We start from the raw sequence: 24,346 nt of genomic DNA on the forward strand, positions 1-24,346 counted from the left end.
TCCGTGCAAAGAAGTATGTAGATAGGAAGGCGGCCCCTTGAAAAAAGAAAAAAAATAATCTTCTTTTCTCGCCGCCTACGCGTGCAAACCTTTAGAATGACACGAATGAGAGTTTTGTGTGCTTGTCCATCCACGCATGCGTATGTGCATACGGGGTGTACGTATAAAAGAAAGAAAAGAAAAGAAAGAAAAGACAAGAAAAATACGAGAATAAAGGACGAGATAAAAAAAAAAAAAGAGAGAGAGAGAGAGGGGTCAGAAGAAAAGAATAAAGTAGTTATAGAGAGAAAAAAAAAAACGTAAAAAAAAAAAAATACAAGTCACAAAATAAACATCCTCTAACTCCCACTTCTAACTACCTGTAGAGAAAAATACAAAAAAGAAAAGATCTACAATGATGTAACAAGATATCTTTAAAAAAGGAAAAAAAAGGGGGAAGAAGAACCTGTGATTCTCGCTTTATGTAACTTTGATAATCTAAATAGGATTCACATTCTATATTTTGCTTTTTTTTTTCCGCCCTTCCCTTTGCAGTGAAATAAAGTACCACACATACAAAAAAAAAAAAAAAACAGTTACTCAGTCCAAAAACAAAAAAAAATAAAAGTAACAAAAGGATAATTTTTCTTCTCTAGCATATTTGGCAACAGTTGTTGCAATCAACTTCTCTTCCCTTCTTTTTTGGTTTTCTAATGCGCACTACATCCACGTCGGTAGCCGAAACCTCATCAAGATTAGTATTACTAGCATTTGTAACATCCGGAGCTGCAACAAAGGACGAGGAAGCACGATTCTCTTTACGCTGAGATTTCTCCACGGGTGCGAGTTCCTCATTAGCGCATAAAGCATCACTAGTACTGCTTTGATTGAGTGAAGTATTCAGAGCAATGTCCTTCAACTCCTCCGCTAATGGCTCAGATGGTCCTCTTTTCGTACTCTCTTCATCCACCCAACTGCTGGGAACAATCGAGGGAATATCATCCGTCATCCGCAATCTCTCGCCTGTATTCTCCTCAGCAGGCGGCATCACAGTTTGTGGAATCTGAGAAGGTGAAAGATCCGTACCGCGCGATCTCTCTGAAGCCGCAACAGATGGCTTCACGACACTTGCCATCACAGAGAGGGTTTGATTCTCATTATTCCCACTGGATGCGGGGGTCCCATTATTATTATTATTATTATTATTATTATTATTATTATTATTATTATTATTACCCACTACCACAAGAGCTCCAGTTTCTGGGTGTGTAATACACTGTTGTAAACTTGTGGCTCTTGTTACGGTGCCACTTGTATACGGTGATGGTGCTGTTGTTTGTGGTGGTGGGAGGCCGGGTGATGGTTCACCTCTGCTGTTGCTATTCTCCTCTGGGGCTGATGGCTGCGGGGCGATCCATCTGTTTAATGCATTCTTGCTGTTACTGTCGGTATTGTTTCTGTTGCTACGGCTACGGCTATTACTATTGCCTCGGTGAGTGGCCAGGAGTGAGAGCCGCTTCTTTTCGGTATCCTCGTTAAAGTTTAGTGTAATTGGTTGTAGTGAGGGATAATCCACATCCACCTTACGTACGGCCGTTGCGTAAACAGGCTCCATACGTGCACTACGTGGGGTGTAGTAATGGGCATCACTTGCAAACATGGCTTCCTTAGAGAGATACTGCATCAGAATTGTTTCCATCACCTCTAGACGAATTGTCTCGGAGTGTGTGGGGTCCAATAACTCTACAATGGCCTCCACCTCACCTGACGATATATCTGTTGCGGTGCATGTCGTCAGTACTGTACGAAACTCACTTCTACTGAGCATTCCAGTCCTGCGTACATCAAAGGCACGTTTATAGCGTTGAACCGCGTCGAACTCCAACGCCTTTGTCGGTTCGAGATATGCGCAGAGTTGCAGAAACAACGGGAAGTTCAGACGACGGCCGCTGCGCCCCACAACCTCCATCACAGCGCGCTGCAGTGCCTGAGTGGTGGGATAATACCCCATCTCCCGTGCGGCTGCCATGAAGAGACACGGCGGTATGTGCGCCTCCCCATCGGGCGACAACACACGGAGGGTGTTGAACACATCCAGCGCCGTCGCCGAACTCACAGACTGCAGCGCCACGTTGCTCATTGCTGAAACTATCCCTGGAAGAAATATATATATATATATATATAATAAAAGAGAAACAAAACAAAAAATAGAAAAATTCAACAGGAACTAGTATTCCGTTAATAGTAGGAAGATCATTGGAGGTTACAGGAGTAGCGGAAGAAGGGAAGGAAAGAAAAACAAGTTAAGCAGCAAAGAAAAACGCACTCTGCAAGAAAAATAATAAAAACAAAAACAGCATGAAAAGGCAAACAAACAAACAAAGAAAGAAAGAAAAAAAAAAAACAAGAATAACCACTGCAACAAGAAAAGAGGAATCATTTACACCTCATTTTCAACTCAAACAGATGATATTCCTTTTTTTTTCTTGACTGTGTTGATCCTTTCCAATAACATCTGGGTGCTGTTCTGTATATTGTGCTGATCTTCCTTTAACTGTGTCCCCCATTTTTCAATGGACTTCTGTAGGGATTGTAGTGAAGAAAGTGTACCTTCAGATGACCATTGCTCAATCTCCTGCATCGCCGCTAATTCAAAAGCTGTCTCTTCTACAAGCGGAGAAATAAGATAGAAACGCCCCGTCAATTCCCTTAACCGATCACATACCTCATCCATTTGCCATATATTCTTTACAAATTCATGCAATTCCGCTAATGTAGTCTCATCATTCCACTCAGGTATTTGAGGTCTTGCTGCGTTCACAACCGCAGGCCAATTTTCTAGTTGTTGAAGAAGTCCTTCTGTACGGAAAAGTAACTCTTTAACGGTATCACGGTTTAAAAACTGTAGTGTAGCACGCACAAACTCCTTTGCCTTCACTTTTTCTTCAGTACTCTCATGACACATCATCCAATCACGTAAGAAACGACACTGTGACTTCATTCTATCAATTTCATACCACGTACCGGACGATGCTAGAGGTGGTGAATTCAATAATGGTGCATCTTGTGGATATACCAAGCGGTGAGATTGTTTAGATGTTAATAAAGTTGTGTCTTCTAAAACCTGCTGTGGGATTCCTGTTACCACAAGTTGCGGGGGTGTATCCACATGGAGTTTAGCACGAAGTTGACGCAGTGCCTCTTCTCTATTAATACTAAACTGCAACACAGCATCATTCTTCTCATGTGAAGCCGCACTCTGGGGAAGCAGAGGTGGTGGTAGTGATGATGTTGTTAGTGGTGGAATCTCTGCATCGTCATGATAGAGAGTGCCGTATCCTTCGTATACACAGTCATCTGGGATAGTAATACGTTGCGTCATAGGACACTACACACAAACCTGTCTATTTCAACTGTATGCAAGAATAAAAAAATAATAATAATAATGAGTGATTGAAATCATGGGAAGTGATTTGAGCCCACACAAAAGAGTTAACTCTTACTTCTTGTACCATCACCAAAATTCTCTGTTCTTACCTCAGCAACAAAAATTTGACCAAAGTGAATTAAGTAAAAATAAAATAAAAGTAAAAAGTAAAGAGGAAAGAAAAAAAAAAAATATATATATATATAAATTATAAACGTAAATATGGAGCAAACACCACCATATTATTCTTTTGGTAAAATTGCATACCACTCTGGTCGCCTAGTATCATCCAAAGAATCCTCCAGGATTAACACAGATGCGTATTCACGCCCTGTGGCTTCTTTATACATCTGCAAGACCTCTTCCATATCGACCATGAAAGGTGGACCCCACGTGCGCTCCTCTGGGATTAAACGCAGCATCCGCTCATACGCGACTCCCGCTGTTGGCGTCAGTACTTTGGTCACCGCCTGCACATATGCCTTGTGTAGATCCGGTGGTATTGCCATCATTGCAGCACGATCGTACATAAAATCCACCTTAAGATTCTTGTAGTCATCAAAACAGGGCAATTTGATGATATCGCCGTGAAAGAGTGTGATACGACTCTCACCATCGGTTGCCTCGTGCACGACGACCTTCTCTGCAACTCCAGCAACACGGTCCAATGTCCTTGTTCTAAAACAGGCATTCTTAAAGTTCTTCTCTCTCTGAAGGTTAAGTGCGTGATCATTTAAATCGGCGCCAATAACATGTCGAACCCCACAGTCCACCATGTATGAGAGCACAGCGGAATCACCACAAAGAGGAACCATCACCGTCTTCTTTGCAAGAAAACTACGTACCGCTTCGTGTCTTTTCGAAGCTTCTTCTACCGATTCGTTTTCTCCCTGTTTTTCTGCGGCTACAAGCCCAGCAGCTTGTAAGTAACCATATAAATTTCGGGTAAATGGTCCACAGCGCTCTCCCATCTTCCAACCAGTGTTGTTGGTCATCCATGCCTCGGTCCAGAACTCAGCAACATTATGGGTACCCAAACGCATTACGTTGTTTGTATAAGATAAAAGATTAGCCTCGACACCCACCCCTTTTTTTTTTTTTCTATGTATGTTTGCTTGCTGACTTTTTCTTTTTTTCCCTTTTTACGTATTTGCAATGTATTATATCCTGTCTTTTGACTTATTTGATGTATATCCCTCCTCTAAATTATGTTGCCTTGTTTTTTTTTTCTTTTTTTGTTGGCTCCTTTTGTGCTCTAAATGCCTAAAGGGATGTGAAAGAAATAGTAAGAGAGAGAGAGAGAGAGAACTCTTAACACAACGTTATACCACATTCCAAAGTTTTAACCAGGTGACTAAACAAAAACAACTAAACACTATATTGATGATAACAAAGCTAGACGGTCCTATAAATCTAATCATTGAAATGAAGCATAAATACAATACAATAAACACCATTTAACATGTGCACATGTACACAAAAAAATAAAATTAACAATCACATGAAAACAATAAAAAAAAAACGATAGAGGACAAAACACATACGCAGTCATCGGTTTCTGTATACATTGTTTCTTCTTTCGTTGCTTCACTTTTTTTTTTTTCTTCTTTGCTTTTCACGTTTATTCTAGCTATTTGTGTTCTCCATGACGTCAGGCCCCCTTCTGGATCTCATCTAGTCTTCGCCAGTAATGTTCGCCTTGCGGAAATGAGTTTGAACAATGCCCCGCGTGCCAGCGCGTCAGAGCAGAGAATACGAACGAGTTGCCGTCGTGATGTGCCCTTTGGCTGTAGAATACAATCAAGTGCACCATCTACATCATCCTCATTCAGTTCGCAGAGTTCTTCTATAACCAGCTCAACAGCAGCAACACCTTCCGGTCGAACAAGGACGAGATGATGAGGAAAAAGCTTAGCTATTGCCTCATCGCAAATAGAAACAGGTTTAGATCCTGGATCTAGTTGCGCATAAACTCTGAGAGGGGCGGAAAATTCTACTACACGAAGAAAGGCCATTTCTTGCGGTGTTAACTTTTCATCATCATTATTATTGTCAATTCCTTTATTGGTGGTAGGAGCTGTGACTCCAGAGGGGTGATTATTTATAAATTCACCATGCCTTGAACTACCCGATGAGGTAGAAGAAATAGCAGGAGATACTGGTGACGTCTCATCCTCAAGAGGTTTAGATAATTTATTATCTCTCAAATGCTGAGCGGAGTACATTAAATCTCTTTGTCTTTCTTGTCCTTCTCCTCTACCTTGTTGATGTTCTTGCAGACAGCGTCGGTTTTGGCCCATACCATTTCGGGATTGAATAGCTGCCAATTTTTGTTGAACTTCTGTAATTGCAGAAGGCACACCATTACTATTATTACTAACACCATTACCATTAACATTACCAGATACTGTTCGTTGTGTCCCATCTGTGAATGGTCTTAATGCATCAACTGAATGAACACTACGGTGTTGGTGTTGCGACTGTTGTGATGGTGAAATCAATGATGTTGTCTGCATTACACTCCCTGGTGTATTTGTGGGGAGAGAAGTCGGTTGAGGTGTTGCTGTCGCATACGCCTGACGCATCTGTGCATAGAAAGATGAGTAACTATGTGTTTGCATTGCGTACACTCTTTTTTTTTTTTTTTAGTTTTCTCTTTTATTTACAGTCGATTTCACATAAAAAAGAAACGAAAGGGAACAATACCAAATAAAAAAAAACGGATAAAAAAAGGAAGGGCAACAATACATACTCATTACAGAGATAAAAGGATATGCCCAACCCAAACATTTAAAGAAAAAAAAAATGATATACACTAATATATATTAGTTTTCCTTCTTTTTCATTAATATCTTCTTTTTTGATTTCTTTTTTTTTTTTCTTTCTTTCACTCAACTTGATGTCAGAACTCACACTTTCGCACGTTTAATATGCAATTAGAGTCCAAGATAGGTATTGGGGAGAGGAGTAATTTATAAATAGATATGAAACACACCATAACTGTGAGAGCTCAGAGAAGTTCTCTGTGTCTGGCGATATGTTCATCCCGTAGTCGAATGGCCTCCTGCAGGACACTTATCTGTTCTGCCTGTGCCTTCATGGTGTTGTCCTTCGTCGCGAGAGCCACCAGCACTCTTTCATTAATGCTTGTCAACTCTGCATTGTGTTTTTGTTCTATGCTCTTCTGCTCTAAAGCGGCTGCATTCTTCACCGCCTCTAATTCTATGGCTGACTTTTCAAGTTCGTGCTGCATTGCACCAACTTCCTCCACATGTTTAATTTCAAATTGTCGTAGTTTTCGTTGCCATTCGCCATCAAGGAGATGCAATTGTGTGTTGCACTCACTACGAACCTGGTCTTGAATTTCCTTCACACGTTTGTCCGTTATCTCAACAGCTCCTCGTAATCGCATTATTTCTTCCTCTTTTCGAGTTATTGCCTCCATAGCACTCTTCAGTTGCTCTTGCAATAACTCTGCCTCTACACGAAGTCGTTCATTCTCACGACTCATTTGTGTATATCTATCACGTAAGACACTATCATTACCGCGGAATTCCGTGAGTGTTTTGACACGTTCTTGTTCTAATCGTTGTGTTGCTTCTGCTACTGCTGCATCTCTTTCAGCCTCACACTTGCGCCGGAGTTCCTCCTCCTTGGCTGCTAAGTACTGCACATTGTGTGCTTGTGTTTCCTTCTCTCTGCAAGTGAATTCCCACATGAGTTTCTCCTTAAGATCAGCTATAATTTGATTAGAATTTGCCGTTATAGATGCAACCTCTTTTCCAACTGCCTCATGGAATGTCGCCTTCTCGGTAGCAGCGGATTCCTTAAGTGCAAACAACTCCTTCTGTAAACGTGCTATTTCACGTTGTGAAGTGTTTTTCTGCTCTGTAAAGAAAGCCTCCATATCTTCTCGTTGTTGCTTCCATGAACGTCGTTCCTCATCTAATTGTCGATTCACACGATCGGTCTCCTCCTTAACTCGGTCGTGAAAGCTTTTTTGTTCGCGTGTTATCATAGCCTCCGCGTCCCGCGCTAACTTTGCCTTCACTTCCTCCACTGTTGCCTCTTTGGCAGCAATGACTTCATCCCTCTGTCGGAGTTCGTTTTCAAACTCCTCTCGCATTCGTGCCTTCTCCGCTTTATGTCTATTCAAGAGTAATACAATATCTGGTTCAAGTGATTGAAGTGTACTCTCCTTAATACGTTTGGCCTCTGCAATTTTCCACTTCTCACGAGCCGCTTTTTCTTGTGTTTGCCATCTGGTCTTTAATTGGGCAATAGCAGCCGCATTGGCGGACTCTAATTTTGCCGTTTCTTCTTCTCGTCGTGACATTTCTTGTCGCAGTTGTGTAGTGAGTGATTCCACTGCTTTTGTGAGTTGAGATTTCTCCCGCTGCAGTTCCTGTATAGTCTGTTTATGCTGCTTCTCAGACTCTTTAAATGCCTGACGTAATGACTCCAACTCTTCATGTGCGACTGATTGCACCTTCTCTACACGCTCTGTTTCCCGCTGTCGTGCTGTACTTAATCGTGTCTTTAACTCTTCATTCTCTGCCCGAAGTTCTTCATTGTTAAAGCGCAGTGCCTCTATTTTTGCCTTAATACCATGATAGACACTCAACTGCGGTTCCATACCGCCGCCAATCACGTGTGCGGCGAGACACGAAGTGGAGGCACTACTGCATTGCGGTGCAGGCGGTGGTCTATTCTGAGGACTATAATGTGCACTATTATCATACCCCATAGTGGGATCCTGAGCCATCATCATAGGAGCAGATGTGAGCGCTTGATGATCCGCCTCATGTCTGGCAGCCACAGCCGCGTCAAGATATGATAGAATGTTCGCCACCTTCGCCTCGTTGAGCTCGCGGAAGTCGGAGCACACACTGCTTGCAGCTCCAGGCCTTGTGTGCATGGGAAACTCCATTATTTATATATATTACACACAAAGAGACACACAGAAACAGAGAGAGAAAACCTAACGTTAACAATGCGAATAGAGGGAGGGGAAAGACCCACCGTATTCAAGTGTGCGGTCTCTTTCTGTAACCTTGCGTGAACTCATATATATACATATAAGTATAGAGAAGAAAAAATAAGAAAAAAAAGAAACCATAGAGAGTAAAGACAGTACGAATAAATAGCTTTTACTCGAATAATTAATAGACCCAGTAAAAAGAAAAGAAAAAAAGAGAAAAAGAGAGAGAGAGAAACAAGTAAATATATATACTGGATACCGTAATTATTGTGATAATGTCATTGATTTTATTTCGTTATTTCAATATCTCCCAGATTCATCAAAGAAGAGATGCAACCAACATGTCTCAAAGTGGGACGTCCATGAGGACAATTCCATGGCTGCTCAAGTTCGCCTAATCGACTCACAATAGAACGCATAGTTTTCTCAGAAAGTACAGTTCCTATCATAATACTAGACCGACAGGCTTTTGTAGCCATAGAATGCCACACACATCGCATTGGTTTCGTAATGGTACCATAATGTACTAACTGCTGGACTAACTCCATAACATCATGTGGACCCACCACCTCGTATGGAAGTACAGGAACTGCAGATACCAACAACTTATTGGCATCTTCACCACGTTTAACTATAAAACCATGTTTTCGTAACTCTTCAGAGTGTTCTACTGCTAAATCTACATCCTGTGGATCCATTGGTACAGGTACACAAGTCACGAGAGGTTGTGGTTTTGCAACATATTCTCTCATAAGAGTTTCATAGTTAAACTTTTCATCTGCAGCATGCTGATCAATCACGAATAAATCATCATTAAGTGAAGCTATAATAAAACCATGATTAAATTGACCATGTATAGTCATATTCTTAAAAGAACTTTTTTCCAAATGCATTGCAAGTTCCTTCTCCGTCTGTTCAGTTAAACCAGCAAACATACGTTTACCCTTTCGTCCCTGTGGTAAATTTAAAGGTATTGATTCAGAAATACCATGTATAAGAGGTTGCTGTGCCAACTCATTAAATGAAGGAAATCGCATACCTGTTCGAAGTCCTGCAGGACGTGGTTGATTTGTCTCATCCGTTAACACAATGGGTGATTCATATTTATCATCACCATCTTCATCATCATCATCTTTCGATACAGAATAAGAAGAAGAAAAATCTGGTGAACCTTCCAGTCGTTCTCGCTTCCTTGCATGTAGTGAAGAAACATCTTCTCTATTGGATTCTCCAATCACTGAAGAACATCGTGAGGATACAGGACTCGTACCAGTAGAAGAACAACTACTCCTCTTACTACTTCTGTTAGAAGCACAACCACAACTATTATTTCTACCACTACAAGAAGAAGAATCAGTACTACTACTACTACTACTACAACTACTTTTACTTTGACTCTCATTACTGCCTTTATCACTATTCGCTTTCTTTGACGAATCCATCGTCTCCTTTGTAAAACTTTGATAAAGAGAGGAACACATATCTGACATCCCTACAGAACCTGAGGTGTCTGCTTCAAAAGAAGAATGTGCAGGTGTGGGTTCTGCACGTCGATACGTAAATTGTGTAAGAGATGTAGCGGAAACAGGAATACGAGTGAGTTGTGTATTTCTTGTAGCTCTCCAGTCGGCTTGTTTTGTTTGTTCAATACGCACATGTCTTTCTACGTTAATACTTTCACTAGATGCTCGAAATGTCAGCATTGCCTGTGACCGTACTTCTTCTGCATGTTTCTCTTCCTCCATAAAGAAAACCTTTCGTTTGTTAGGTGCCAAATTTACATCATATGGAAGACTATCAACACAGACAAGATGAAGAAAAAAAACTGGATACACACGTTGGGCAGCATTTGGTTGACATTCTGCATAAGCATCACTGATGGCTTTTGATATCAATGGAAGATCAACAAGTCTTCCATCTAATGCTAGAATTTGCATATCTGATGAGAGTCGTCCGGCGTTTGATTTTGAAACAAATCCAGTAATAGTAGCAAAGGAACAATTCCACTCCACACGTGCCATACTAGCGAGATAACGTCCACCATAAGCTTCTGCTAGAGCACGTTGCATATCATTTGTACCCGTTAAAGAAACTAACGTTGTTGGTGCACTTTGCGGAGTTGCGTAATGAGTCATTAATAGACGTACCTGGGGATGAGAAATGGCATATTGTTTCATAAGAGATGTAGCAGCGAGAAGCTGTTTCTTCCTATTCTTGTTAAATTCACCATGGCGTACAGGCAAAGCTGCAAAAAGTTTTTCTACCACAACTGTAGTACCCGGTTGTTGGCGCTCTCGTGTAACTTTAACACTTGTAGAATGAGTCTTAATATCATATGCGATGGAGATGGTGGATGGTTGAGTATTTGGAGTCATTGTATGAATAGTAACTTCACTTAGGTTAGCAAGACAATGCAGTGCTTCTCCTCGAAAGCCAAGTGAATCTCGCACTTGTGCCACTGCAGTATTTTCCTCATTTTTATACTTTGTTGTGGCTCGACAGACAAGAAGTGGTACAGAAACGTCATCTCTTACAGTTCCTTCACTGTTTAATAGATCACCTACCGCCATTCCACTACCATCATCATCCACCATAATTTTATCAAGACCGTGATTTTCAATTCGAATTGTAATTGTACGAGACCCAGCATCTAAACTATTCTCCACCAACTCCTTTAAAACACTTGAAAGATCTGTAATAACTTGTCCTGCACTCAGTTTCCGTGCACTTGCTGCATCTAAACGTGTTATCATTTAACTCGAATTGATTTTTTTTTCTTTTCTTTTCTTTGGCGGAGGGTTTATCGCCCCTTCTTCTAGTTATACCAACACAAACTCCAAAACGAGAATCGCCTTCAACTCTTTCCACATACAGAGTTGTAACAAGATAGAAGCGCTAGCAAGAAATAAGTTTTGTTATGTTTTATTTTTTATTTATTTTTCATTTAAAAGAAAAGAAAAGAATAAAAAAAAAAAAAAGAAGGAATAAAAATTCAGAGTAAAAGATGTATACAACAAGAAAAGATTATCTTTAAAAATGAGATGATGCATCACCACAACAGTAGTGATGCAACCCTCACAAAAAAACAATAAAACCCCTGCAAGAAAGCAAAGAAAAAAAAAAAAATTTATTTATAAAACAAAAAAAGAAGAAAAACAAAGCAGTTGAAAAGTGTTTCAAGGGGAAAGTTTCATGAGAACATAGGTAAAGAGATCCTATTTCTCATCATTCTTTTCTGTTTTCTTTTCCTCATTGCTTTCTAGTCCATCTGCTGCATGGCCTTCTCGGCTGCGGTCACCTTACCCTTGCCCTTGTCGCTCTTTGTGCTGCGGTCCTTGCGCTCAAGGATGGCCTTGCGGTTGTGGTTCAGCTTCAGCTTTGTGATCTCCACGTTGGATGGGTGCACGCCAACAGGCACCGTTGTGCCGTTTGCCTTTTCGCGGTTCACCTTGTCGATGTGAATGGCCCACTTGAGGCGGTAGCACGCGGTGACCTTGCCCTCGCGGCCCTTGTACGCCCCGCGCTTCACACGGACCTCGTCGTCCTTGCGAACAGGCATCGCCCGCACGTTGTACTTGGCGCGGAGTTCCTTGGAGAGTGGGGCGCTCATGAGAATGCGGCGCACGTGGCTTGGCGCCTGGAAGTGCGCGCGACGGGCCTTTCGGCGGCTTCCACACTTAATGCTGGCCATAATCCACCTAGAAACACTCTTATGTATGAAAAGAATCAATAGATAAATAAATAAAAGTAATAAGAATAAAAATAAGTAAATAAATAATAATAAATAATGAACCACCAAGTTTTACTCCAGTTTTTTTTTTTTATGATATTATATACATATGTATATTCACAGAGACGTATAAATAAATAGATATATATATATATATATATATATATAGCCCGTACACAAAAATACACAAGTATTGGGCACCATACTGTTGTACACACCCCAATTTGTACGATAAATCGAAAAAAAAGGGAAAAAAGGAGAGAGAAAGAGAAAGAGAGGAATAAGTGATAGGGTTTACAAAAACTCTAGAGTGTATCTTTTATTTTTTTTTTTGTTTTTCTTCCTTTTTTTTTTACTTTTATAACTGAGGTTTCTAGTAAATACAGAAAGCTAATACACCTGTCGGGAACGAGTACCTGGCGTGCTGTATTGGCCGCCATTATAACGAGCGTCGATGTTTTGACTTCCCCGTCGGTAATGATCATCAGGAGTGGTGACATCTGCATAATTATTTCCAACTCCATTTGGGTAATCATTTCTACTGCCATTGTTGCTGTATATTCCTTCACGTGAAAGGCTGTTACCGTAATAGGAAGGGTGCATTCCTCCATTTTGACGTGATCCTCCACCAGAGTACGTGGCGACTCCCGCAAACTGTGGTTGAGCCCCTACCATTGGTGCACGAACCTTAATAAGTTTAATCATAATGAATATCCATACACGTACGGCAGAATACATAAGAGAGATACACGTAAAAACAAATGAAGTTCCCTGCATTCCATTTGCGAATTGTACTATCCAGCATATCTTCACTTCGATAACAAAAAGTGGTATATCAGAAAATAGTAAATTCACTAATATACCATAAATTCTACGCCTCTTTGATACTTCTTCTGGTTCAGGAAATCGCCAGGCCCACATGTAGAATACAGAAGACACAAACAAATAAAATACAGCTGCTACTATACTCATTGCAAGATATGCATTCACAATTGAACTTCCTAATACTGCATCTTGATAACATACCCATGCACAGTAGTTTGCAATACAAAGCAACGGATGAATAAAATGAATCAAAAATGTCAAGAAAGTGATGAAACGGCTTGTGACTCCCATCCATTCAATGATGTCACAGTCACACATCACTGCTGGTGCCTTTTCTTTTTTTTGTTTTTTTTTTTTCTTTTCTTTTCTAAATATGTATCGCTATTGGTTTTATTTTCTTTTTTTTCTCTACTTCTATTTAATTATTTTTCTTTTTCTACTTTGGGTAGAGGGAGGAAGGTGAAAGTTTTTGTTGTATCGCGAACACTCGTATAAATGAGTCTCTAAGGAACAGCTTCTGAAGCTATCACTATGATATACACCCAGTTAAACATAGGGTGGAGGCAATTAAGAAAAATAAAACAGACCAATAAGAGGAAAAAGAAAAAAAAAAAGAGAAGAAAGAAGAGAGAGAAATAATAATTACCAATAAAATAAAGAACAAAAGAGGAGTGATTAACCCCATAAACAGCATACACACATATAAACACACTCTTTCTCTCTTTCTCTTTTTCCCTTCATTCGCAATATTGTTGTATACCTCTATCACACTTACTAATTCTTTCTTCTCTGCTTAGAGACAGGCAGAGGACTGGTTCAATCTATGGGCCACAAGGGATGCGTGAGTCTGTTCGAATGTCTGTTCCAGTTCAGCTGCAGGCTCTTTTAGAGCCGTCTCTTCACTCTTCAACTCATTTATTTTACTCTCCAGGCGTTCCAACTCCATCGCCTGGGATTCTATAACACCTGCACAAGCCGATATTTGTTCTTGTAAAATCTTTTTCTGATAACGTAATTGTTGTTCTGCTTTTTCCGCACTCATAACAAGCCGCGTGAGTTCTTTTACCCTAACTTCCAACAAACGTGTTTCCATATCTGTATCACTCTTGTTACTCTGGCGGACTGTACTTGAACGATGCGAAAGGGGTTCATTTATTCTCTTCCGTTGTGATTCACCTGAGTTCTTCTTTGCACTTCTAGATCGATTTACTTTGAACATTTGATTCTCTCCTGCCTGAGAGAGTGGTTTTCGATCTAAACGAATAAGTTTTGGTACTGCCTCAAGGAGTAATGGAACTGTATCAGAATTCTCCATCACAGGGTTTCCATGAAGCTCAAGATAGCGAAGTGCTCGTAAGACTCCAAGCCTTCGAAGTTCTTTTATATCAACTATACGATTAGAACTTAAATCAAGGTTTGAAAGGTGTTGAAGCGTAAGTAATGGACTTACAGAATCTATTAAATTTCCCTGTAAAATCAATGTAGATAATGTTTTGGGAAGATCACCTATACCTGAACTCGTAATACGATTAAAACTTACATCCAACTCTTGTAGTTTTGGAACGGCGGACGCTAAACCTCGCAAACTTTGTAACTCATTATTTGATATTTTTAAGCGTGCCAAACAACTTGGAAGACTAGTGGCATCGAGTGAGTTCAGTGAATTATTAGAGAGATCTAGAACTGTTAGGCACCACAGCGCCTCTCTTCCTGCAAAAGATGTGATATTGTTGTGTGATAAATCCAAGGCCCGTACAGGAATGTAGTTTTCCCGTAATGGTGCATTCTTTCCTTGCTGAGGTTTGTCAGTAGCCTCTAGCAGAAGTGTTGTGGCATCAAAACTCTGAAGGCCCCTTCTACACAAACTTAATTCCATTTACCCTACTTCTAAATGATTCCAATCATTCAGAAACATTCGTGATTAAGAAAAAGGAAAAAAAGGGAAAAAAAGGAAAAAAAAGACAATGAATACCTCCCAACATTGTACGTATAAGCCCTATAGAAAACTCTTGGGAACCAATACATATATATATGTGTATATACGTATATAATGTGTGTTTTTTTTTTCTTTGTTTCCCCTTGTGGTGGTTGCCATCCCTTTTTTGTGTTTTTATTCTTTTTTTTTTTTTTTTTGTTACGTCGCATCTGTGACTTTGTTATCAACTCTTTTTTCAGAAATAGAGACACACACACATACACCAAAACTCACATTTCGAACACACTTAACCACTCTTCTTCCAGACGTTAAGGGTGTTACTGCCTACACAGGTAATGAGAGTAGTGCTGGGGAGTTCGCTTCCTGCTAAAGATGGATCCTCCTTGGTTGCACATGATACACCAAAGTAAGCTTCCAACAACATAACTGCAGACACCAACCCTGTAGTGAATTGAGCAAATCGTACGGTTGATACTTCATCTGGACTAAGAGCCATAAGAAGTAAGACAAGCATTTGATGATGAGCGTCTACACAACCACCTTCAAAAACCTGATCCAGAAGAAGTTCTGCAGCACGTTTACCAACAACCTCAGGTGGTTCATGTGGCATAGCAGTGGTCTCTTGTGAAATAACACAGTGTTTACTGGTTGTTTCAGCGACAAGAACAACACCGTAACCACTAGAGGATTCTCCATTATATCTCTTGGAATTATCTAAATCTGTTACCACATAAACATCAGGAAGAAGATTCAATAGAACACCTTTTGCAGCTGTAGCGGCTCTCTGAGAAAGATCAGCTGATACACGACAACCAAAAGAGATACCACGAATTCGTCGAACCCGACCTCGCGTTGTTGCATCAGCTGAATTTAACTTTCTTACTGCTTTACAATGTAAGTCAATAGCTCCACCTCCACCTGGATGAACTCCACGTCGTATAATACGTACACTGCAATCTACTCCAAAGAGTTGTAACCAGCGTGTGGTCACAGTTCGAAGAGTATCGACAGAGAGATCTAAATCACTCTGTGTTGATCCCAACAAAGTTAGTTTTGTATCAAACTTTGCAAATGGAAGCATGAGAACAGCAACTTCAGCTATGTATGTTACGCAGCGGCTACTGGGAACTTCATGCGAAAAGGTCCCACCAAGGATCATTCCTGGATAAAATGTTAGCGTGGTGTTATTATCAGTGCATTCAATCCTGGATCCACTCGTTACGCGATCAATAAACTTAAGAAAATTGGCTTCAGCCAACTTAATTCCCTGCGGCTCATCCTCGTCGTGAATTCCAGAAATGCGGACCGGTTTGTTAGTGAGCAAGCTGCAGACAATATGGTGACGGAACAAGCTGCTCCCCTCAAATTCGAGCATTGCCTTACCAAGTTCTTTTTTATTTGTTTTTTTGTTTTTTTATTGAGGAAGGAAGGTGTTCCAAATAGAATAAGAAGAAGAGTAAAAAAAAAAATCTATGTTTCAAGAGAATAATGGAAAAGGGCATTCTATTTCTTTTTTTTTTCTTTTTGACTTTCTTTTTTGTTTTGTTTCTTCTTACCTATCAGTCGTTTTCATTTCCTCGTTTACAAGAATAACAGGAAAAACCATGTCTTCGTACCAAGAAAAATGTTGGATTTTATAATGATAATGTTTATAGGAGAAAAGAGCGATAAGGAAACCCAAATCATAAAATAAGAACAGTATCAACAATCTACCAACATCCCTTTTTTTTTTTGTTTGCGAGAAAAACAGGTGTAACTTTTTTTTTTTTCCCTCTCTCTCTCTCTCTCTCTCTCGCTCTCTCCAACCCCATCACCATCATCATCAATCCCATTTTAATTATGGAAGAGGAAAGACACTGTAATGAGATAATAAAAAAAAAAAAAAACACACAAATAAAGTGGAGTAGAGAAACTCAAAGGACAAGCTCAACTCATAAGTTTCGACCAAGGCATTGATTTCCCCATGTTTTCCTCACCAGTTGCGTTCTTCACTAATTTAACATTGAAGTGTCCATCTGACTTTTCAAGGACTGCGCGATCAATTTTTTTTCCAAATTTCTCTTCGTCATATCCCTTAGAAATAGTCTCATAAAGTTTCCATGGCATAGGAACAATGTGTGATTTGGCAAGTGTACATAACTCACCACATTCTTGAATAATAAATTCTTTTTTAGGACTATTTCCATGTTTGGATCCTGCGGCATTTATTCGTTCAATAACATCAAATCCACCAATAACCATAGCAAATATCTGTGGGGCATAGTCACCAGCAGAGACATGAATAGCAAAGTTAGGACTCTCCTTGTTAACACCATACGCAATAGAGGACAAAGCCCCTCTCCATGATCCTGTTCCGAGGTACTCTGTGGGTAAATAGTGTGGATTAAACCCAGTGACATCATGTGTCATTTCCCTTCCATCACCAAAAATCAAACAGTGACGCGGGACAATAGCACTCAAACGCATTCCGCGAAATGAGTCACCTGTACCTCCACTACAAGTACATCGTCGATGGAAATACTCACAATAAAGAGGACAATTTTCATTAAGAAGTCCGATAACTATTCGACCAATATCGGCACCATTTTCAGTGATATCAAAATATACAACACTTCCTATACGCAGGTCTGCTGGCATATGGGCTACACCTCGAAGCATACGTTCACTGGATAGTTGGGTACGGTAAAACACGTAAAGAATTACCAATAATAAGATAAAAATTGCTATACGAATCGCCAGCATAATGATAGCATATTGTCGTGCATGTTCTTCACACCAAGCCATCATCACCAATTCAAGATCGGTCAATATACGCTGAGGAAGGGGAACCTCTTCTATTAATGTGAGAGGGAGTCGCTTTACTCGTGTCACTGCGTTTCCCTTATCATCTCGCACAACAATTGCATCATCATCATCAAGACGTGATCGACTATCATTACGGATTGTGCAAAAAAGTGTTGACGAACTACAAAACAACGTTCGGTGAGGGTTACGGACAGGAGCCGCAAATGTTTGTACACTTAGAGTCGCCGTGATGTGAGCGGCCCTTGCGACACGAACGCCACCAGAAACCATTCTAAAACAAAGCATCTTCTATGTATCCTTCTTTATTATGTTAAGAAGGAGGCTGCCAATGGAATGGCAAGAAGAGAGTTGATGATACAAAATACACACACACACAAACAAACGAACAAACAAATTTACTTTTTACTTTCCTCTTATGCCTCCCGAAGAGTAATGAGACTTATTGCATAAAAGGAAACGAAGAAGAAAAAAGGTTCATACATAGGGTATGTGCATGTTTGCATGTGTGTATATGTTTGCATACATGTGCAAAAAAAAAAAAAAAAAAAAAAAAAACCAAAAAGAAAAAAGAAAAAAGAAAAAAAAGAAAAGGAGAGATAGAGAAAGAAAAAGTAAAACAGAAAAGGGTAATCTATTTTCCGTCATACACACCAAGATGCTTCTTCTTATTTATTTATTTTTATATTTTTTTTTTTTTTTTTGAGGGTGGAAGGGTTAAGCGAAGACACAAAAAAAGGCTATCAAAGACCATGCGAACTGGATTCTTTATATTGAAAGCAAAAGACGCAGGGCGAAAGGGGGCGAGATCATGGCAAGAAAAAGACTTGGTTGCTCATCTATAGTATCACCACCACAAGGGTTCCAGACTTTTGAAGAATATATACTACGTCAGAAGATATGCTGGCAATAATTTTTTGTTTTCTCTTTGGTGTGTGCGTGTGTGTGTGTTTTTTTTCTTTTTTAACCATCACGTTCCTATTTCTTTTTGCTTTTTTTTTTTTTTTTTAATAGAAGCAAACCTTCTTCCTCAAAACACTAGCATGATAGCCCCTAGCTTTTGTTTCGTTTCTTCTTTTTTTTTTTCTTTAAAATTCTTCCTTCACAATTCTCTTTTTTTTTCTTCTTTTTTGCTTCTTTTTTCTTCTAGTTCTTTTCTGTTTTCTTTCATTGCTGTTGTTGTTACACAGTGGTCGTCTTATTATCCGTCATCTTGGCCATACACTCGGCCCTCACTGGATCAAAATAAGGATGCTGCATGGCTTCTAACGCCTGGACGCGTTTTACGTGATCGTACTGTAGCAGCTGATCTAGAAAGTTAAGGGCCTCAGGTGGACACAAATGTTGATTTTCCGGCGTTATAAACAGACTCCATGGTTTCTTGCTGTGACGGCCTACTGCTGCTTCCAAAAGAGGAGGAAGCGTTAAATTATATTTCTGAAGATACTCAAATAGTTCATCGGTTCCTAGAACTTTGGCAATGCGAACCAGCTGATCATTATTGTCTTTTCCATGAAAAAATGGTTCCTTCATAAAAATAATACCTGCGAACATACATCCAAGAGACCACATATCAAGACGGTAATCGTACATTGGAAGTTCAACTAAGAGCTCTGGTCCTTTGAAGTATCGAGAAGCTACTCGAGCATTGTATGTTGTAGCAGGGTGATAAAACTCTGCCAAACCCCAGTCAATAAGAACAAGCCTACGCCGTTTGTGATCAATTGTAATGTTGTTTGGTTTTACATCACGATGCATGATACCCATTGAATGTGCATATTCCAACGCTTTAAGAACCTCAAAAATGTAGTAACGTACATCATGATCTGATAATATTGGAAATATTGTTCGAAAATCAGAAGCCTGTACGTACTCAAAAATAAAAGAAGGTGTTTTACTGCAAGGGTCACGTACCACGTCGTACAGTTCCACAATGTTAGTTCCTCCTTGTAAATTCTGTAAAACCTTGAGTTCTCGCAATATTTTCTTCTTTTTCACAGGTTTTAATACTTTTATTACCACCTGACGACAAAGTTTGGTGTCCCACCCTAGAAACACATCGCTGTACTTTCCGCGGCCAATTTTCTCAACTATCTCGTACCTTTCAGGGGAGCTCCACTGTATTCGTGCGGTCTCATAATCCCAGTACTCTCGCGGTTTGTCCACGTTAACACGAGCGTAACGGTGCATACCATCTGTATTAGCCTGTGGTGACGCAGACATCTTTAGCATTCGCTCTAAGCTTGTTTTTTTTTTTTTTTTTTTTGGGAGGGTTAAAGAAATTCATTGGATATTGTAGAAAAATACAAACAAAAAGAATAGATATGATGCGACAAAATAATAATAATAATAATAATAATAATAATAATAAATGGTAATAATAAAAGTAGTAATAACAATAAATAAAGAGGGCAATGAAAACACATATCACCTGCACTGTGGAATCAAGCAAAAGAAAAAAAAAAGCAGTAGAAAAATAATAAAAATAAAAGTGAATTACACAAACAGGCAGTAAGCGATAACAACTAGTCCCCATCCCACACACACCCCGCCATCAAGAAAACGAAAAAGTAAAAAAAAAAAAAACAGATTCAGGGAATCGCTCTACTAACCCCAGTATCAAAGGATGGCAACACCCACTGGTGTGGAGGTGAAGAAGATAGGGTGTGATTCGCTAATTGAGGATTACCACCTTATCCTCTTTTTTTACTGAACGCTTTGACAATGGAGCGTGCTCAAGTCCCAAAAACGCCATTTTAAGAGGATTTTCTTGATTAGGTTGATAACATTGTCTATCGCAAAACTCAAATAATTGTTTTCCCATAGGTATAGTGGGTACAATCTCCACTACGCATTTTTCTTTTACCAAGGTCATTTTCCAATCTACCACCGCTGCTTCACTAAGTCCAAGTTTAGAAGCAATCCGTTGCAGAAGAGAAGGTGGAAGTTCATGATAACCAATATAAATACTGAAGGGATGACCATGGGTTTCAATAGGATTTGTTCGTTGACGAACCATCGTAAAATGATGTACTTGAATTAGTGATTGGGATTCCAATGGAACACCTTCTATAGGTCGTGGAATTTGTTCAATACGATATTCTGCACTCTCTTCAAAAGTAGAACGTTCAAAAGTGCATGGGTTGTCTTTGTCAAATACATTGTAAATTCTCCCACTCCAAACATCAACGAGTCGGAGTACTTGCCACGCATCAGGAGGAACAAGATTACTATAAAACAAAGCATCCGATTCAAATGGATTAACTTGATTACAGTCTTTTTCACTCGAATTTTTTACAACAATAGGAGTTGTTGGGAATGAAATGATATGCGAAGGTTTTGCATTTTGAATTTCATTCACACATGTACTAAAGAGTTCTTTGGTAGTAATAGGAAATGCACGAGGCATAAGTATCCAATGTTCACTCATGGGTTTTACATGCTCGCTAAATAGTTTAAACTGTAGTGAATGTGCCGCCTCAATTTCTGTAACTGTATATTTACAATATTCGTAATAAAGATATTGTGAAAGGGAAACACAATGTTGAGAAGGTGATAGCAATTTTAAAAGTGTTGGACGGACTTTCTTCGTTCCTTTCATGAAGTATGGTAATTTCGTCTCTGGGTTGTACATAGTAAAACGAATACGATCATAATTTTTTGGATCACCAATAAGTTGAGCAACGTAACGTTGAAGTTGTTCATAAGTCATATCCTCTGCAAGTTGTGTATTGATAAGTGTTGGATAAGTAGGCGCTAAATTTAGTTTAATTTCCACAGGAATTCGGTGACGAAGAAAGTGTTGAAAGCTTATAACGTCAGGATAAAAAACATTACATTTATTTTCTAAAGATATTTCCTCTTGCCATACCAAAACGTCTCCAGATCGCAAATATTCTGGACATTTAGAAAATGTATTATGTTCACACTCACATAATACAGATATTTCCTTTTCAGGCATTTCCCCAGATTCTTTACAAGAGAGAATACTTCCTCCCATGGTTGATTCAAGAGAATTGAATACTAGTAAATCAGAATCATCTATACATTTTGAACCCATTCTTGTTAAATGATGATTACGTGTATGAGAATTTTCATCAGGAACTTCTAAAATAGAATTCCTAATAAAAGGTTTTATTAATTGTAATACTTCTTCTGATGTAGTATGTCTCTTTCGTTTTATGACTGTGCATCCCAAAAAAACCACTTTTAATTGTAGTGGAATGTATAGTTTATGATGATATATATCATACTCTAACTCTCCATCTCCATCAACTTCAACATGATGTGCATTAGTGGAACTAATAACAAGGACACAGCATTCTTTTTCTCCAGATAAAATATCTGATACAGTTAATTTACTAGTAATTTGTTTATGTAAATGAAGAGAATTATTTTTATCTCTTTTTGAAGTATACCAAAGTGTTTGTTCAGAAGTTGGAATACCAAGATTTTTTTCTACAAATGATTGAATTTGTGGAAGAGCTTCTTCACTCAATAAAACTCTAAATGTTCTAGTTGATGGAAATTGTTTACCTCGTGAACGAGAAGAAGAAAGAAATTCATGATCTTCTACAATATCCTGAGGTTGTATAAGATAAATCTTTCCATACAAATGGTCTTCAGCTCGCTCTTTTAGAAGTCGTACATATTCTTCATGTTCACGTTCTAATTGTTGAACTACATGCAATGGAACATCTTCTGGTCCCACATGTCTTAGTAAATGATTCATTTCAGAAGTTCGAATGTAAATTAACATGTAAGCGTTTGTCGTATTTGGCACTTCAGAACCCCAATAATTTACTTTTACTCCACCAAAATTTGCCCCAAAAACATCTCGAAGAGAAGCTGGTGAAACTATTTCATCATTAAATCTGTACCACACATTTGAACATCGTAAAAAACAAAAATAGTGTCCAAATCCAGTATTTGATCCTGAATGAACTAACACACTACAGAGAGTATAATGTGTATCACTTTTAGAAGCATGAGGCATATATGTTGATAAATCCAATTCATTATAATAATCCCAACGACTCAAAACTTTACTTTCACCTCTTTCTAAATCGTAGTCAAAACGTGTTAAATGTAACAACATTATAGGTGGAGTAAGTTTTAATCTTACACCTTTTTCAGCCCGATGATACGATTTTTTCCCATCAGATTCTAGACAATATTTGTTTTTCCCATCAAGAACTTCAACTTGAAAAAATTTATCTAAACTCATGTAAATATTTCTTGTATTCTTTACAACAAGTTGTAGATCGTAAAATAACTCTTCTCTCGATCCGTAATAATCTACTTCATCTACACGCACAAAAGATTCCAAGACTCCTACAAATAGTTTACTAATAGCATTATTCTTTACCTTTGTTGTTTCAATACTTCTTTCAGGAGTCTGAACGTTATTAAGCTTATTTTCTAGATTATCCAGTAATTCACAAGTCATCTCATGGACGTCATGTTGTACAAAACTATCTGTAGAACTCCATCCAAAAGATTCGGTAAGTTCCGTAGTATCGACTGCTTCATTTCCTCGTTGAAGAAGACAAAATAATCTTTGAAGAGCATATGGAATGGATTTTGTTCTTTTGATATTGACATCATTTTTTTCTTGAGCCTCTTCTAAAGTTGGCATTTGATATATTGTTAAACGAAACTCCGAAATATGAAATAATGATTGTAGAAGTGAATTCAAATAGCATGTAGCTCCTTGATTTAATAATCCATTGTATTTTATTTTGGATTTCTTATCCCCACTATTAAAACTTATCGCTCCCTTAGGACGGGGAATCTGAACATCTGTTTCTTCATTTTTAAACGCAGCGCTATTAACAAAGGAATAACCAAGAAGAGGTACAGTAGAAACAAAAGGACTCCATTGTTGTGCACTTAAATGGCGATGAACTATACAATTTTCATCTATAGCTCCAGAACCGTAAATTGCCGTTAGTCGTTGTAGTGCTCTAAGAAATACAGGATGAAGGACGTCATGAATACAACACTCCTCAAATACAGCGATGCGTTCGGCACCAGTCATAGTTGCTAAATCTGCTAATGTTGTTTGACATTTTTCTAATGCAGCTTCGGGTGGTAATAAATTTCTGTCATACAAAGCATCGTCCCAAAATACATGTCGAACAACCTCAAGGACATTCAACATTTTTCGCTTCAAAAGTGAAGTCAATGAAAAGAAAGAAGAGAGTCCACAATTAAATCCCCAGCACCAAAAGAAAAAAAAAGGAAAAGAAAACAGAAGAAATTGAAAAATAATAACAACTCTCAAACAATACAATCATATCCGTTTTGTTTTTTTGTTTTTTTTCAATCGAAAGGATTTTTTTTTTTTTTCTCCGAAACAACTTTGACGCAACCAATACTTTTTTTTCTACATCATTCACCAGGGAGCAAACGTCAAAAAAAAAAAAAAAAAACGTCTAGAAAGAGAAGGAAGACTACATATCTGAAAAACGCTGAATAACAATAAGGATAAAGTCCTTATCAGGTGCCACCATGATCTCATTCTTCTTACTTCGTATACGCAAAAAAGAGAGATCATTTGTTGGGTCAAGATCCCTCACGCAATGACGTGCTTTAGCAGCCAAAGCTGTAATTAAGTGTGCATACTGATTCTGCGTTGCTGTATCCTCAATGGTACTTTTTATT

At 38.9% G+C, this 24,346-nt stretch overlaps 13 protein-coding genes across 13 annotated transcripts; all 13 read right to left on the reverse strand.

The window, feature by feature from the left end:
- Positions 1 to 631: 631 nt before the first annotated feature.
- TM35_000045030 (calmodulin) lies at positions 632 to 2,119 on the reverse strand (the record flags this gene model as incomplete). Its single annotated transcript, XM_029022697.1, has 1 exon — positions 632 to 2,119. One exon carries the CDS (start codon positions 2,117 to 2,119, stop codon positions 632 to 634), a length of 1,488 nt encoding a protein of 495 aa, XP_028886355.1.
- A 318-nt stretch (positions 2,120 to 2,437) lies between these two features.
- On the reverse strand, positions 2,438 to 3,361 carry TM35_000045040 (RNA helicase; the record flags this gene model as incomplete). Its single annotated transcript, XM_029022698.1, has 1 exon — positions 2,438 to 3,361. One exon carries the CDS (start codon positions 3,359 to 3,361, stop codon positions 2,438 to 2,440), a length of 924 nt encoding a protein of 307 aa, XP_028886356.1.
- Positions 3,362 to 3,648: 287 nt separating this feature from the next.
- On the reverse strand, positions 3,649 to 4,449 carry TM35_000045050 (thiopurine S-methyltransferase; the record flags this gene model as incomplete). Its single annotated transcript, XM_029022699.1, has 1 exon — positions 3,649 to 4,449. One exon carries the CDS (start codon positions 4,447 to 4,449, stop codon positions 3,649 to 3,651), a length of 801 nt encoding a protein of 266 aa, XP_028886357.1.
- Positions 4,450 to 5,076: 627 nt separating this feature from the next.
- Positions 5,077 to 5,991, reverse strand: TM35_000045060 (putative antigenic protein; the record flags this gene model as incomplete). Its single annotated transcript, XM_029022700.1, has 1 exon — positions 5,077 to 5,991. The coding sequence occupies one exon, from the start codon at positions 5,989 to 5,991 to the stop codon at positions 5,077 to 5,079; it is 915 nt and encodes a 304-aa protein (XP_028886358.1).
- Positions 5,992 to 6,416: 425 nt separating this feature from the next.
- Positions 6,417 to 8,336, reverse strand: TM35_000045070 (putative kinesin; the record flags this gene model as incomplete). The annotated part of the gene is made up of 1 exon (XM_029022701.1): positions 6,417 to 8,336. One exon carries the CDS (start codon positions 8,334 to 8,336, stop codon positions 6,417 to 6,419), a length of 1,920 nt encoding a protein of 639 aa, XP_028886359.1.
- Positions 8,337 to 8,674: 338 nt separating this feature from the next.
- Positions 8,675 to 11,140, reverse strand: TM35_000045080 (mismatch repair protein PMS1; the record flags this gene model as incomplete). Its single annotated transcript, XM_029022702.1, has 1 exon — positions 8,675 to 11,140. The coding sequence occupies one exon, from the start codon at positions 11,138 to 11,140 to the stop codon at positions 8,675 to 8,677; it is 2,466 nt and encodes an 821-aa protein (XP_028886360.1).
- Positions 11,141 to 11,646: 506 nt separating this feature from the next.
- On the reverse strand, positions 11,647 to 12,078 carry TM35_000045090 (60S ribosomal protein L26; the record flags this gene model as incomplete). The annotated part of the gene is made up of 1 exon (XM_029022703.1): positions 11,647 to 12,078. The coding sequence occupies one exon, from the start codon at positions 12,076 to 12,078 to the stop codon at positions 11,647 to 11,649; it is 432 nt and encodes a 143-aa protein (XP_028886361.1).
- Positions 12,079 to 12,507: 429 nt separating this feature from the next.
- On the reverse strand, positions 12,508 to 13,260 carry TM35_000045100 (uncharacterized protein; the record flags this gene model as incomplete). Its single annotated transcript, XM_029022704.1, has 1 exon — positions 12,508 to 13,260. The coding sequence occupies one exon, from the start codon at positions 13,258 to 13,260 to the stop codon at positions 12,508 to 12,510; it is 753 nt and encodes a 250-aa protein (XP_028886362.1).
- Positions 13,261 to 13,735: 475 nt separating this feature from the next.
- TM35_000045110 (putative leucine-rich repeat protein (LRRP)) lies at positions 13,736 to 14,818 on the reverse strand (the record flags this gene model as incomplete). The annotated part of the gene is made up of 1 exon (XM_029022705.1): positions 13,736 to 14,818. The coding sequence occupies one exon, from the start codon at positions 14,816 to 14,818 to the stop codon at positions 13,736 to 13,738; it is 1,083 nt and encodes a 360-aa protein (XP_028886363.1).
- A 346-nt stretch (positions 14,819 to 15,164) lies between these two features.
- On the reverse strand, positions 15,165 to 16,253 carry TM35_000045120 (RNA 3-terminal phosphate cyclase-like protein; the record flags this gene model as incomplete). Its single annotated transcript, XM_029022706.1, has 1 exon — positions 15,165 to 16,253. The coding sequence occupies one exon, from the start codon at positions 16,251 to 16,253 to the stop codon at positions 15,165 to 15,167; it is 1,089 nt and encodes a 362-aa protein (XP_028886364.1).
- Positions 16,254 to 16,804: 551 nt separating this feature from the next.
- On the reverse strand, positions 16,805 to 17,953 carry TM35_000045130 (cyclophilin-like protein; the record flags this gene model as incomplete). Its single annotated transcript, XM_029022707.1, has 1 exon — positions 16,805 to 17,953. One exon carries the CDS (start codon positions 17,951 to 17,953, stop codon positions 16,805 to 16,807), a length of 1,149 nt encoding a protein of 382 aa, XP_028886365.1.
- A 909-nt stretch (positions 17,954 to 18,862) lies between these two features.
- Positions 18,863 to 19,912, reverse strand: TM35_000045140 (casein kinase II; the record flags this gene model as incomplete). Its single annotated transcript, XM_029022708.1, has 1 exon — positions 18,863 to 19,912. The coding sequence occupies one exon, from the start codon at positions 19,910 to 19,912 to the stop codon at positions 18,863 to 18,865; it is 1,050 nt and encodes a 349-aa protein (XP_028886366.1).
- Positions 19,913 to 20,354: 442 nt separating this feature from the next.
- On the reverse strand, positions 20,355 to 23,843 carry TM35_000045150 (ubiquitin hydrolase; the record flags this gene model as incomplete). Its single annotated transcript, XM_029022709.1, has 1 exon — positions 20,355 to 23,843. The coding sequence occupies one exon, from the start codon at positions 23,841 to 23,843 to the stop codon at positions 20,355 to 20,357; it is 3,489 nt and encodes a 1,162-aa protein (XP_028886367.1).
- Between the last annotated feature and the right edge of the window lie 503 nt (positions 23,844 to 24,346).

Source organism: Trypanosoma theileri (assembly GCF_002087225.1).
Source record: "Trypanosoma theileri isolate Edinburgh chromosome Unknown TM35_Tth_4_V1, whole genome shotgun sequence".
Classification (NCBI taxonomy): domain Eukaryota; phylum Euglenozoa; class Kinetoplastea; order Trypanosomatida; family Trypanosomatidae; genus Trypanosoma; species Trypanosoma theileri.